Source organism: Lotus japonicus, chromosome 3 (genome assembly GCF_012489685.1).
Source record: "Lotus japonicus ecotype B-129 chromosome 3, LjGifu_v1.2".
In the NCBI taxonomy this organism is placed as follows: Eukaryota; Viridiplantae; Streptophyta; class Magnoliopsida; order Fabales; family Fabaceae; genus Lotus; species Lotus japonicus.
In genome coordinates this window covers 78,296,986-78,312,676 of record NC_080043.1, presented here as the reverse complement: position 1 = coordinate 78,312,676, position 15,691 = coordinate 78,296,986, and the positions used below count along the sequence as shown (strand labels likewise).

Below are 15,691 nucleotides of genomic sequence, written 5' to 3'. Positions count from 1 at the left end.
GTCTGTTCCAATATAAGAGTCCAGCAACATAGACAGAGTAGCCTTTGAAATCGATGCAACAAAAGACGCGTGTCCTTCTCCTTCTCCTTCTCCTTCTCCTTCTCCACATGACTCTCTCCTTTGAGTTTGACTCCTTCCAATTATAACCTCACAACAAGCTACGCTATATTCACCTTTCACTGTAAACCCTCAAAAACTAAAACAAACTCGTTTTTAGTTTTCTTTTCACAGTTAAACCCCTTTTTTCCGCTCCTCCTTCGAAGAAAATTCAATTCAACAAACACCAGATTTCTATTTTCCAATTTCACTTCTAACAAATTCCCCTGGAATTTCAACTTTGACAAATTTTCCACCACCACCAGATTCAATTTTCCATCCAACTTTACAAATATCACTGTTTGGCGTGGTGGGGTTTCGCATTTATCCAAGGAAAATTCACAACCTGTTCTTATATGGATCAACAGGATGAAGCGATTGCAAAGAGTGCGAACTCGTTGAGTTTCCCTGCCCTGAAAACCCACAGGGCGTGCCTCGAAATCAGGCTCTTCTACGTTCGAATCTCGCCTTGCGTTGTTGACAGCGTCCCTGACTACCTCACCCTCTGCCATCCTCACCGCGAGATCGGCGTTTCCATTGTAATCAACGGTTCCGCCGTACCGGGTTCCAAGGCGCCGTCGCCGCTTACCCTGCGGCGGGACCGCGTTGACAAGGAGTCGGCGGAGGTTACGTATGTCAGCACCGACAGCGTGCGCCTCACTGGAGGTGCGGAGTTTGAGGTGTATGAGAAGGAGGGGTTGTTCCTCTGTGGGTCGTTGGAGCGGTTGGATGCTGATTGGGGAAGTGGGTCGGGGTGGACTATGGATTGTCATCTGGCGACCGGGTCGATTGGGTCGGGTTCGTCGGCGTTCTTCCGGCCGAAGCTTGGGGTATCGGCGCCGTCGATAGAGGTTTATGTTGCCGGGTGTTGTTCGGGGGTGCCGGTGATTTTGAGCAAGACCATTCAGATGAGCCCCAGGAGGAGAGTACCCAGGCATTTCACGCTGGATGCTATTCCTGAAGATGAGGAGATGATGACGGAGAAGGAGAATGGTGTCCGGAACGGATTGATTCCGCTTCCAAAATTGCAGGTAATGTTCCTTTGAGATTGCAGTTGTATCTGTCCTGAGCTGTTAATTCCTTTTGTGCTGTTCTGCATGATGTGTTTGAACAGATATTTGATTGTGTTGTGGATTCGAGTTCTTAGAAATTGGTTTCTGAATGATGTTAATTTGGTAGATTTTAGTTCAAAGTGAGCTTGTTAATGTTAAGTGTCGCATTGACTAGACTAGAGATATCGCTAATAAAGTACTAATAAATGGGATGACAATAATTACCTCTAAGCTAGTTTTTGAGGTAGAGTTAGAGACAAAAAATAAAGTACTCATAAATCGGAGGAAAATCCTCATCTCCAGTGACGGATCCAGAAAATTTATGTCGTGGGGGCAAATCTAGACATGCATATGAAAAAATTTAATAATGATATACTAACAATGTAATATTTTTACATAATCATCCAATCAAAATCAATTATTTTATCACATCATAAATAAGTTAAAATAAGTTTAAATGTTTTCCGATGTATCATAAAATAAATAAGTTAAAATAAGTTGAGAAGTGTTTTCTTTACATCAGAAAAATTAGTTACAGTCCTCTAAGGTTTAATCCCTGAACCTTCCCCTTCCCAACTTATATGTCCCCCAACTCCGATCATGAGCTATTATTCGGAAGTGATTAAATACATGTATAATTTTTTTACATTATATGTGCATATAAATAAAATCCAATGAATTTTTCTATTTAAAAAAATTTAGTTACAAATTTCTTCCTATTTGGCCTCAGATTCTACTCTTGTCAATAATCTACTCTTGTTGAATATTGTAGACGTACAACTAATGCAACAGATATAAGTATATATCATCAAAAGAAAAACAGGTGGGGGCAAAGTTTATATATAATTCGAAGAAAAACTAAGGATGGTCAAGTATATATATACATTCAGAATAAAATTTACGTGGGGGCATTTGACCCCATACTCCCCCACGTATATCCGTCCCTGCTCATCTCCAAGTTAGTTTTTGAGGTAGAGTTAGGCCTAATCCAAATTCTTATATAGCTAGAGGTGAAACGGTTTATGCTTTTAGATATTTTTATTCTTTAAGCAATTCCTGATGAAGTTTGTACCAATGGTGTGTTTTGTGTTATTCTGAATGGTGTGCTTGAGCGAGTTGTCGCAATCTGCAAAACATAGTTTGACTCAACAGGAAAGCAACTTTTTCTTGCTTCTACTCAAACTAGACAACCATGTTTAACCTTTAAATATGAGCTAACATGATTTCGTCAAACCTATTGTTTCGGAATGAAACTTAGTGTATGCACTCCCAAAGAAGTTTGGGAATGAAACTTAGTGTACGCACTCCCAAAGAAGTTTGGGACCAAACATGTAGAAATTTACATTTAGGGTATGCTTTTAGGATTTAAATCATGTACTTTAAGTAACAATCAAGCGCAATTTTGTGTAGTAGAATCATGTTTTGGCATTATAAATGCTTTTGTTGCAAGACTCTCATCCAGACACCTCCTTCCAAAATTAAGTTAGATTATTTAAAGATTTTAGGAAGAACCCATGGTAGTGTATGTGTGGTCGTGTACTGAAGCCTATTTGGTTTTTAGGTTTCTCTACTTGGAGTTGTACGGTTGTACCCATGGCTTGTTCTAATGTTCAACTTCTGAATTATGCATGAAAGTGGATTATGGAGAATTTGTTCTTTTCGGTATGTCAAGGTCATGGCTCGGAAATGTCATTTTGAAATTTTAATGTTGTATTGTTGCAACTATTTGCCTACATTATATTATTCGTTAAAGAATGCAGATATCTATTTTATCATTTTCAAGCTATGTAGATCAACAAGAAAGCATTTAATGGCATAACCATCGCAGTTAGATTACTTTTTTGTTTTGCAATCCAACCATAACAAAGTGGTAATTGAATAAATTTAATTTTCATCAATTGTCATTTTAAAACATTTTGACAATCTAACCATGTGTTGTCAAGAGCTTAACTATTAGAACCAGTAACTACAAAGTATACTACATATATCACTGCAACGATAATACAAAGTATACAACATATCATTGAAATGCTCATGTAAAAACTTTACACTGCAAATGGATCAACATCAAACTCTTATGCATATCAAAGGAATTTTGTTTTGTCATTTTCAGTTAACCTGTTAGAACTAGTAACATTGTAATGGTTATAAAGAAATACATAGTTGGTAACACTTTTATCCTCCAATTGTTTGATTTTATTATTGTTTCATAAACAAATTTTTCTGGTTCTGTTGCTAGTTTACTAATGATCCCTATTAGGATGTAAGATGTGTCTAGCAATAACACCTTCTGCATGTATTGGAAAACATATTTTTGGATTGGAAGAAATAATTGCTCTTTTCTTTTAGAAAAAAAGGGGCTCTTGGGAAGCTGCAAAGGAGGGAAAAAACTTTTTGACGCCAATAAAAACTATCTAAATATGCACTATATGTGCGTTTGGGTAAATAACTTAATTAAGCGTGTATCGCATGAGTGCTTATTAAGCTAATTTGAGAAACTTATTGAAATAAGTTGAAATAGGTAAGCATAAGCTCTTATTCATAAGCTAATTTGAACAAGTTATGAAAATAAGCTCAAAACAGCTTATAGGTAGGTCATAAGCTATTTACATAAGCTCTCTCAAACACTTGCGTAAGCACTTACGCTAGCTTATAAGATAAGCTCAAGTAAGCTCTTCCACGGGGCCTAAGTTTAAGAACTATTCATCCAGCTTGGTTTATGCCGGACTGCCGGTAGCATGATACTCTTAGTAGATGGTTACTTGGTTAGGTAATAGGTATAGGTATAATATCATAAATAGTAGTTCTCCATTGCTGATAAACTCAATCATGTAAATTTCATTCACAGTGTTGTCTGCTGAACCATCGTATCTTGTACTGATTACAGCTCGAAGCATTATCATTGAACGTGCCATAATAATATCCTTCTTTCTGTTATTGCATACGCTTTTAGCTTGACCACCGACGATATTTGTGCAATTATATCATAATGCTTATCGCTCTTTTCCATTAAATAATATAATGTTCTAGTTTTTATTTTTCTAAGTGCACTTATGCTTCTAACACAGTTGGTTAAGAAGAAGTAGAGGTCTAGCTTCACTGTCTCTTTACATCAGCCTTGTGATTTCTGAAATGTCAAGTGTTTTACATTGATGATATTGTGCAGATAACAGAGTCAGAAATTGATGATGATTATGATTCTGATGGGAAGATGGGGCATGTTTTCTACTCTCAAGAGATGTACCCCGGTGAGGATGGACAGCTAACGTGGTTCAATGCTGGTGTTAGAGTCGGTGTCGGAATTGGCCTTGGGATGTGCGTGGGGATTGGGATCGGTGTTGGACTGCTCATGCGTTCATACCAAACGACAACCAGGAATTTCAGGAGGAAATTTTTCTAATGAGCTCAAGGAATTTGCTAATTGCTAATCCACCTTTATGAGAAGCGCAAGAAAATATATTGGAGTTGGATAAAGGTTGGGACATTCCTGAAGGAGGAATTGAGAAACCAAAGTATAAATAGCAGCTTGAATGCATGAAGCATAAGTTTTGTAGATGTTGTTTTATAGTTTTGTTATAGAGTTGAAGATCAATTTGCATTCATGCTAGTTGTATCTGATCCTCCTACACGATAGATATCAATAAGAGATAGAGACACAATGAGGATGTGGTGTGCCAGCAGGAACTTGTCTTCCATAAGCTTGCGATAGAGGTATTGACTCTGAACATGTATTGAGAATTTTACTGTTTGTTGGCTTGTAGATATTGTCATTTGATACAAATTTTGATACGTATATATATTTATGTTCGTATGGTAAATGAATGTCATTTTCAGTTTGATTCCATGCATACAAGTTTTTTGTTTATTCTGGCAATTGAAAGGTTCTTCATTGAGCTTAGAGGAAAGGGTTTGAGAAAGTCTGGAGAATGAATCGATTAGAAGAAGCATTTCAGTTAGCCATGGATTGAGTTCAACTTTGATACCATATCAGAGAGAACCAATTGAGAGAGTTCCAGAAAGGTAAAGATGAAGAAAAGGTGAGAATTGAGAGAGTTCCTAAATAATGTTTAACTATTTTTTCTTGGCTTAATTGCACTTTTGGTCCCCCAACTTTAGCCTTCCTGCGAAAATCGTCCCCGAACTTCAAATTAGCAAAAACCATCCTCAACGTTTACACCCTGTTGCAAAACTGGTCCGTCGTTACACTTCCGTCTAAAATCTAACTTTTTCTGGGTAAAAAATAATAAAATATTAAAAAACTTCATCATCTTCATCTTCTTCATACCTTCAAATTCAGAATTCAAGAATCTCATTACAAACTAACAATTCTGAGGCACAAATATTGATATTGCATTTTCTATTATGGAAAAGAATTGAATCTGGGTTTCTCTGAGCGTTGGAGAAAATTAATCTTTATTCATTATCTTACAACAAAAACTCAGAATGTGAAATTTACTCATCATTATCTCCAATAGTCTTTCATCATCCTCATCTCTAACAACAAAAAAACTCAAAAAAATGAATTATTTATCATCTCTTCATCCTCACCCAAAAAGCACAAGAGTGCCTACAATAATTTCAAGAAACATTAGAAAGGAAAAAAATTCAACTGCTGATAATAAATTTTCATCTTCAAAGGAAATGACACTGATCCACTTTGCTATATTCATTGCCGTCACCATGTTCCGGCCAACAACACATCAAACGGTGAGCGGCACAGTGAGCGACAAGGCGAAGATCAAAGAAGGGACGCTTAAGCGGTCCTGCCCCACCACGAAGATAGGATTTGAACCCCTATCCTCTGCGAGATGTGCTGCAACAACCCAACACCTGGTTCGCTACGTCACGTCACGTCGAAGCAGCACAAGCGAGAAGCAGAGCGCGAGAAAATGGGTTTTTTTCTGGGTTTGTTGATGGGAGAATATTACTCTTCTTCATCTCATCATCTTTAATCCAACCCAGATCTGCAACGACAATGGAACTCGTATCAAGTTTTGAGTTGGTTTTGAAGCTCAAAGAAACATTTGGGGTTGATTTATGGAAGGTTGATGCTGGTTTTGAAGCTCAGAGAAACCCATATCGTTTGCCAACTTCTCCACCGCTGGATTTTTGTGCCTTAGAATTTATGCTTGATTAATTGTTAGTTTGTAATGAGATTCTTGAATCATGAATTTTTCTTTTGTTTTTTCTAGAATTCTGAGTTTGAAGGTATGAAGAAGATGAAGATGGTGAAGTTTTTTCTTATTTTATTATTTTTTACCCAGAAAACGTTAGTTTTTAGACGGAAGTGTAAAGACGGACCAGTTTTGCAACAGAGTGTAAACGTTGAGGATGGTTTTTGCTAATTTTAAAGTTTGGGGACGATTTTCGCAGGAAGGTCAAAGTTGGGGGACCAAAAGTGCAATTAAGCCTTTTTTCTTTGAAAATGAATTAATATTGAAGTCTTATGCTTTGAATTTTAATAATTTACTATTCTTATAATAATTTAGTTTTCACAGAAAATATTAAATTATTTTCAAAATTTATACAAAATAGTTATATTGACTATTGAGTCCAGTATAAGGAAAGAAATGGAAATGAAAACGAAGTTTTCTACAGATCAGAATCTCACGCACTCTCTAGATTCGCTAGTGGTCTTTGTCACAGTGCATTCATTGTGTCCCCGAGGGTTAGCTCAAGTGGTAAGAGCTAGGGGACATAAGGGTGGGGAGGGGAAGGTCCAGGGTTCGAATCCTGAAAGGGAACTTTGAAGGGATTTTTTAACCTACTAAAAACTAACCACTAATATTTGCCTATAAAAAAAAAAGTGCATTCATTGTTTATCTTTTTCATTTGAAACTCGAATTTCCATTCACGTTTTTATTCAACATGTCAATATTGTTGTGCGATTTCTCATTTGTTTGTGCACTGTTTTTGGATGAAATTAGTTGCGTTTGAAAAGTTGTTTTATGTAATTTCAAATTATATCACTTTATAGCTAAAAAGAGGGGAAACTAGGTTGAATTTTGTCACTAAAGTGGGTAAATGGTTGTTTATCATAACCCTTCGCAATCCAATGTGTATCTTGATGTTTTTGACACCTTTTCACTCAATTTCTGATTGGGATCAAATATTCTCGTATCCAAGCATCAAGTGAGATAAATATCTCCAAAGGAAAACTCGCAAAATATGAATAAAAAAAAGCCAAAATGATGAATAACAAAGACGATGCAAAACATTGTTAACTATTGTCGAAATATACACTTGACGCTAATGGTCATGAGTGTGTTGCGCTAGCTTAGGGTGGACAATATTAAAGTGTAGGTTGGCACAAAATGTTGGTTTTCAGCCTCTAGTATCAAATCCTACGCTGACGCTAAATCAGTAGCCACCATGAATTTAATCAACAACGGTGACACGTAAACTACACAATATGTCTGAACACCAACTTGTATGGTATGTCTGAACACCAACTTTTATGGCGGTTTAAAACCGGCACAAAGTGGAAAACGTAAAAAAAAAAGTGTTTTGTGGCGATTTGAAACCGCCACAAATGTAGTTTGGCCCACCAATCATTTGTTTAATTAAGATAGGATATACCACACACATAACATAAGTGTAAGACATATAAACTCTCCTTATAAAACAACTCAGATCTTTCTCACAGTGAAGTAATTTCATTTTGGCAATAACTACATATAGGTTGAGATTTACCTGTAACTTAGTAACATTTTCTATTTAGTGTGTGTTTGAGCAAATGTGAAAGCATGTTCATATTAATACATAAAAAAAGTTTCATTTAATTTTCACTCAAAATGAGTGTTAACACTCATTAGCATTGATGACAACGGATATTCAAACATACCTTATTCTATTATAACTTCTTAAGTATTCATCATCTATTTGATTTATTCACGACTCAATAAAAAAAGAGATAAAATAAATAAAAAATGTATGATAAGACGATAAGTAATGTAAAATATTTAATTATTTATTGAATATTAAGCACAATGGGAGCATGCAACATTTAATTTAAATATCTATTGAATGTTCAAAACCGCCTCTAAAACATATGTTTATATGTTTTACTGAATGTTTGCCCAAAATTAAGTGTCTATCAAACATTTCCGTTTATATAATATCCTACTTTCCATATATTAGTCTAACACGCACATGTGCTGATGTGCCTAACCTGTCTAGGTCTAGGGTAACGAAACCTACTTTCCAAGACTTCAAACTCATGGATAGCTGAGGGTATAGGCCATAGGGTAACCTTCCCGATTAATCCAAGCCTTTCCACGTTTCCATCTCTCAAAAACCTTAAATTGATTTTTTTTTAACAATAAAACGTTGTTTAATCAACAATAATAAAAAAATATTTTTTTTTCTCCATTTTACGTTTTTTTTCCCTGCACGCCAACCACTCTAGTTTCCATAAAATAATTAAATTAAAAAAAAGAGTAAAAAGGAAGCAGTAGAAGTAACCGCATAATCATTTGCTGACACGTGTAAGCAGATGCAGACGTCGGCGAGGACAACAATGTCATTTCACGCTATTCTCGATCTTTCATATAAAGCGTGATCGCCGAAAAATCGCGACTAAGAAGACGAAAACGGAAAACAAGTAGAAACGGTTAACAGTGGTAACAGAAACGGAGAGTTCTTGATGGTGTCACTGAACCCTAACCCAGCTCAAGGGTTTTACTTCTTCGATCCTTCCAATATGGGCCTTCCCGGTGTCAACTCTCTCCCTCCGCCGCCGCCACCTCCTTCTACCACCGCCGCTGCAGCCGAGGATCCGAGTAAGAAGATCCGGAAGCCATATACGATTACCAAGTCCAGGGAGAGCTGGACCGAGCAGGAGCACGATAAGTTTCTAGAAGCTCTTCAATTGTAAGTTCATGAAATGAAATTCATTGATTTTTTTTTCCTGTTTCTTGGTGGAATTGAAATTGATACTGTGGTCAATTAAGCACTGTTTCGGTCGATTTTGAATAGTAATTCGATTAGGATTGTTAGGATTGGTGATTGGTGATTGCTAAGTTTGGGAATTTCGCTTTACCTGAGTTTAGGTTTTTGATTGTAGTAGGAATCAACCAATCTAGAAAACATCACTATATAGATTATTCTCTTGAATGAAACTGAAACCTGAGAGTCTTCTCAACGGTGTTTCAACCGGTTTTCTTCTACCTTGTTGCATTATTGATTTCTCAACAAAATTTCAAGCTGTTTTTCTTCTTCCATGATACATTATTGAAATAGGAGCAAGTCAATTTGTTGATTGTTCATCCTAATAAATGCGAACACTCGTGAATTGTGAATGCAAGCACTAGAGCCCTAAATTTGCCTCCGCTCTGCCCTTCACGAATGGCAACTTTGGTGTGAGGATCAAGGCTGAAGAGGTGCTTGTGTTGTTGGTGTGAACCTAATAAAAATGATGGAAGGATGGGTGGCGGTCTCAAAAATCATTCTTGAAGTGTTTGTTAGGCGTAGGAGGGTGAGGGTAGGGATGATGGGGATGGTGAAGGCAGAGGGGAAAAGGAAAGAACTGTGGGATAATGACGTGTGATCCCACCTCTGTTATGTGCAATACTTGTGAATGTGGTAGGGAATTGAAGATGTGTAACATAAGTTAAGAGCAGGGACAGGACTAAGCTATTCACGTGAAAATTAGTAGTGGCAGTAAGCTAAGATTTATACGTTCTCAGTTATTATCTATTATTTTGTATTTGGTCATGTTGCAAGCTTGCAATTTTACCCGTCTAATTGAAATCATGATAGAGTGGTTCATATGTATCACAGAAAAAATAAATCCGTTGTAAGCTATTACTTTTATGATTTCATGTGTTTATGGTTTATTCACTTCGAGTTTTACTTAAAACTTCTAGTATCCCTCGGCAACCTTAACATTTTGAGCGTCCCTCATCAATAAAGTGACTGCTTGAATTTATTTCACAAGGTCTGCTTTCTCCCGTGCATTTCGGAGGAATCCTTATCTAATCATGCTTAAAAGCATTTTTTATCAACTTCTTCTTAAAGAATGAACTTTATTTTACCTACATCTATATTTTCTTTATAGCTTGCAGATTGGTTGAAAATTAAGAATGAAAGTATTAGGGTTTAGGAACTTCATGGCTACAGAATCTATCGTCTTGCGAAGTATTTGAAAATATGTGGTCAATGATATGAGTTTAGCCCAATCCATAGCATTTCCATTCTGCCATTTTACGTGTATACATTGTGCTCTCCAAAAAAATGCAATTTCGTACTTTGTTGATAGCATCAACCATGCGCCTAAAAAAATGGAGTATTTTGTTTTACTTCTCATTGATTTCTGGCCAAAATTTATGTATGTAGCAGTAGTAGTGGTATCTGATTGATTTGTTTATTCTCTAATTTCCTTCTTTTTTTTCTCCTGATTGATTTCAGATTTGATCGTGACTGGAAAAAGATTGAAGCATTCATCGGTTCGAAAACAGTTATCCAGGTAATTATGGTAAAAGTCAACCGAGAACAAAGAACAATTACTTGTGACCATTTGATGATTTTGGTACCTTTAAAATAATGAAAAAGTTTATGCATTATTTCATACTATTCTTGAATTTTGAATTCCATACTGGATATTTGGTGAAACTTATTCAGTGTTATTACTGAATAACATGCTTGAAGAGATGAGTAAACGGTAACATGATGGTCTCCAAAAGACTGTCTGGGGTTTTATGTGATCATTCTGAGCTAGTTCTACCCATATCATTTTGGACTTTTTTGCTTCTGCCCTTACCAGCAAAAGAATTTGATTTTTTGTTCATCAAAGTATCAAATCAATAAGTACATTTTTTTTTGGTTTTTCTTGCATTTTAATGAAATTGAATTTATTCTTCCTGAGTATATTAAACTTGTAGTTTTTCACTTTTGTTACGTAGTTAATTAGGTAGCAAAAAAAGGCGTTAATGAGTATAGATTCGTCACTTTTTCTGGTGATGAATTTTGTAACATTCTGTACATGTTCCTCTCACTTTCCCTTCTTCACCCTTCCATATAAAATTCTTATTGGCAGATACGAAGTCACGCGCAGAAGTATTTTCTCAAAGTTCAGAAGAATGGAACAAGTGAGCATGTACCTCCTCCTCGGCCCAAGAGAAAAGCTGCTCACCCATACCCTCAAAAAGCTCCCAAAAATGGTTAGTATAGCCAACCACATCTAATGTACCAGTGACCTTTGTCTGTTGTATCAGTTGTCAGATAACACTGGTATTTATTTTTGCATTTTACCAGCTCCTACATCCCAAGCCACAGGGCCATTGCAATCTTCGTCTGCTTTTATTGAACCTGCATATATTTATAGTTCAGATTCATCATCTGTGCTTGGAACACCAGTTACTAGTGTGCCTTTATCATCTTGGAATTATAGGGCTATACCATCATCTAGTGTGCCACCAGGGACAAGAGGTTTGTTTATCCTGAACTAAGACAATGCTTATTTTACATTTTTGTTATAAGAATGTGTACTTTTCCACTCTATTTTATGACACATTTGAAAATTATGCTAACTTCGAAAATTATTTGAATGTTTGTTAGATATGGGATTGACTGGAGCTGGGCAAGCTGTTCCTCTGAATAGTTGTTATAGTAGCAGCAATGAGAGCACCCCTCCTGCTCGGCCAAGTAGCGAAGGGATTAATCAATGCAACCAGCGGCAGCCAATTAAAGGTTGGAATGCTTGTTCATCTCTAATTTGAATTTATTTGTGCTTGAAATTGACATAAAGGCATAATAACAGAATATTTAATTGGATGCTATGATAGAATTTTGTTTGTAATTGCGGGGTGTTTCTTGAGTTCTGATCAAATTAAAATAAGAAGTCCTGAAAATCATACTTCATTTGTATGAAGACCATGGTTCCGAGATGATTTTGGTTTTGACATCACCCAATTCTCTCCAGTCTTACTCAACATATCTAACTGTGTAATATAAGGGGAAGGTGTGGTAGGGAGAGGGCAAGGGGGAGGTTGAAGTACTCACTTTTATGTTATCTTTTAATTTTATTGTGAAATTCTACATGGTGGGCTGGAGATAGGTCTATAGAAGTATGGTGACTAGTCACATCGAACTTAACATGAGGATGAAATCTGAATATCCCAAAAAATATAAGCTTAAGATGTTACGGAGTTTAATTAAATGTATTTTAGATTGAGAAGCATAAATAATGTTGAATTGTAAGTTTTTTTGAATTGGTTTTCTTTAAGTTCGTAGGAAACATGCATAGAGTACATCATGGTGTTCCTCGAAGCTTTCAGTTCAACTTCAAGGAAGTAAAATTCATGACTAGATGATGTATTTCTTCAAGTTTGCATTAGTTTTCATACAATCATTTTCCAAGAAGCATAAGAGAGAGAGCCAGAGACACCTGGAGTGTTAAGTTATTTTAATAACCAGCAACAATAGAAGAGCCAAGAATGAGAAAAATGAATGTGAGCAAAACAATTCTTACTATTTAAGAATGGAAATTTTTCTTCGAAGGGAAATTCCCTTTACAAACTCGAGGAATAATTTCCAGAGAATTACCAAACTGTAATATGAAAACCTAAACCTATCCTAGTGGGGACCAACCTATTTATAATCATTCTAACTGGGTCAAGCCCAGTAACCTAGTTAATTTAACTGTCAGGACCATTCTAATCAAGACTACTAACTGGGCAAGGCCCAGTAAGCTATCAAGTTTAATGTCAGGGCCATTCAACTATTAGCCCCTTCTCTCCTAGTTTATTCTTTTCAAACAGCTATATTATGATTTCATCCCCTAACATGGAGTTTAGAAAGAATGAAAGGAAACTAGATCATAGAACCCTAGTGATGCTATTATTGAGAAGGGTGGCAGAAGTAACAATAAAACTAAGACTTCTACAAACGAGTACCAGTACCACTGCTTTCATAATAGGAAATGCTTAAGTAAGAGGTAATGTAGAGTTACATAGGAGTTGGAACAGGGCCCTAAATTTCAAGATATGCATTGTGATATGATGTTGGGGCTCCAAGAAATGACAAGGGCTGGGCAAGAAGTATTTGCTGCCTTGAGTGCGTATGATAGTAGGCCGGTAATAAATACAGTATATACTTGGAGGACTGGGCAAGAAACTGGGGATGATTCCTCATCGAAACTGATTGTAACCTGCAATAATTTACTATACCAGTTGAAAGTAGTTAGAGTCTGATTATTTAGGAGTGAGAAGAGTGGGAAAGAGGTTAGGAAAGGTTGGTATTTCTGTTGGAGAGGTACAGGTTCTCTTGAATATCTTATTACTTTTATTTTGTACCTCCTCTAGATGACTTTGATCAGAGGGATGCTTCCTTGAATAAATCGTGTTTTGCTTGTTGTCTTGACATATTTCTATTCTGTTCTGGATGAACTCTATCAGAATAGTGCATGCTGCATAAAAATAAATTTTGGCAATATTCCCATACATTGGTAATGTAGTATTTTCTTTTTCCTCTCATTTACATCATTCAGCATGCAAGATGTCTAATACTTGTAAGCTTGTAAGTTGTGGCATGCAAGATGTCAAATGTTGTGATTGTTAAGCATCTATTTACTACTATTTTTATGATTAAATTATTCGTACCATGCTCGTGCTAATAAGTTACGTTCTTTGTGCAGTAATGCCAGACTTCGCACAAGTATACCGCTTCATCGGCAGTGTATTTGATCCAGATTCAACTAATCACTTACAGAGACTAAAACAGATGGATCCAATAAATGTGGAGACGGTAATTAAAACCAAGTCCTTCATTTTCATTGCCTCCGAATTATTTCTTTTTTTCCTTTGGGAGTGTTCAGGTCCAAGGTTTCTAAAGACAGTTTGATGTTTATGGTTTAAATTAACGTCTTGTCTGCCTGAATAATTTACATGGTCCTGTTTTGCAGGCGTTGCTATTGATGAAGAACCTCTCCATCAATTTGAGGAGTCCTGAATTTGAGGATCATGTAAGTTTTGCTCTCCAATAGATTGTGCCTTGTCAGTTGGCATTTTCTAAACAGGCAACATAGTTAGTTACAGCACACGTTATGTCACCATTTAATCTACTACTGTTATTATTAATTTCACGTGGCACCATTTATTTTACTCTTCATAATATGGACCGCATCACAGTCTATTGACTGATATATTTATTTTAACTAATGCAGAAGAGGCTGATTTCATCTTATGATGCTGACTCTGAGAAGCCGAAGTCTGTTAAATCTGAGAGCGTTCTTCTGTCTGTGTAGGTTGCTGCCAGTAGTTTGTTCTGAAACACGGTTTCAAATTAAAAGAGAAAATGCAGTTGTAGATGCTTTCATGTGTACATAACTCGTTTACGTACTTGTGGATTGAGTTCTCGTTTGTTTTTAGGCATGGTTACATAGTAGATAACTAGATATCCTTGTGTTTTGCGTAGACTTTGTAGTTTGTAGATATCTCATGAAGATGATCGTTCTTAGAATGCAGGACAATGAGGGTCCTGTTCAGGTCACTTGGTGGAGGCTATACTGTACAGACTGTTGAGTGCTTTTATTTATCATGCTGTGAAGCTGCTTTCTAGAATTAGGATAAAATAGCAGGTTTGTGTTGTATATATACCAATAAAACAGCGTAGACAAGTTTTACTCCGTTTCTACGCATGTGTATTATGTGATTTTAATCATGTCTTTGGTACTTGGTCTCCTCATAACAATGTCCTAATGTCGGGGAATATCAAGTACTCACATTTCTGGGGGAAAGAAGATCGAAATTTGCGAGTCTGTTTATAAACGATTATAAATGACTCCAACAGTAACAGTAGCGCAAACCTTATTATAACCTTTTTGTATCTGTTAGAAAGATCGTAATTTGCTCTGGTTTTCTCTCTTGGAGTCTTGGTATGAGCCTTCGTCTCTCATGTCGTCTCCTTCTGTCTTTACCTTGAATAAATTGGAAAATTCTCATGGAAATATCGCTTAGTTTTTTCTAGGAGGGACTAAATTTAAAATCAGATACAAAGACACGGACTAATTTGACCTTTAACCCTAAAAATTATTATAATAGTAAGCATTCTAACCCATGACTTAGAGAAAATTATTCATGTCTCACCATTATACCAAGTTGATATTAGTAGAAAAAGTATACATTTTATTAAATTTAGGCTTAATTGCACTTTTGGTCTCCCAATTTTATTCTTTCTGCAAAAATCGTCCCTGAACTAAGAAATTAGCAAAAGGAATCCCTAAAGTTACCCTCTGTTAACACATTTGGTCCCTTTAGTATTTTCTATCCAAAATCTAACGGTCTGAAGAATAAAAAATGCAATTAAGTTTACTAAATGGAAAATTGGGGGACCAAAAGTGCAGGGCACGATGGTGAGGAAGTTGACTTAATTGCTCTTTTGGCCCCTCAAACCGTTAGATTTTAGATGAAAAATACTAAAAGGATCAAATATGTTAACAGAGGGTAACTTCGGGGATTTTTTTGCTAATGTTTTAGTTGGGGGACGATTTTTGAATTAAAGATAAAGTTGGGGACTAAAAGTGTAATTAAGCTTAAATTTATAAA

The 15,691-nt window shown here is 36.1% G+C and overlaps 2 protein-coding genes across 3 annotated transcripts; both read left to right on the top strand.

The window, feature by feature from the left end:
* On the top strand, nt 1-4,987 carry LOC130746156 (uncharacterized protein At1g01500). 2 transcript variants are annotated; one of them, XM_057598704.1, is made up of 3 exons: nt 1-1,127; nt 2,710-2,810; nt 4,315-4,452. In XM_057598704.1, exons 1-2 carry the CDS (start codon nt 453-455, stop codon nt 2,767-2,769), a joined length of 735 nt encoding a protein of 244 aa, XP_057454687.1. In that variant the 5' UTR covers nt 1-452; the 3' UTR covers nt 2,770-2,810; nt 4,315-4,452. The 2 variants fall into 2 exon arrangements, with proteins under 2 accessions (XP_057454687.1, XP_057454686.1); XM_057598703.1 differs by lacking the exon at nt 2,710-2,810 and having other exon boundaries at nt 26-1,127; nt 4,315-4,987.
* A 3,725-nt stretch (nt 4,988-8,712) lies between these two features.
* On the top strand, nt 8,713-14,818 carry LOC130746154 (protein REVEILLE 5-like). Its single transcript, XM_057598702.1, has 8 exons — nt 8,713-9,020; nt 10,557-10,614; nt 11,185-11,308; nt 11,403-11,576; nt 11,706-11,837; nt 13,783-13,892; nt 14,050-14,109; nt 14,311-14,818. The coding sequence occupies exons 1-8, from the start codon at nt 8,794-8,796 to the stop codon at nt 14,389-14,391; spliced, it is 966 nt and encodes a 321-aa protein (XP_057454685.1). The 5' UTR covers nt 8,713-8,793; the 3' UTR covers nt 14,392-14,818.
* Nucleotides 14,819-15,691: the final 873 nt, after the last annotated feature.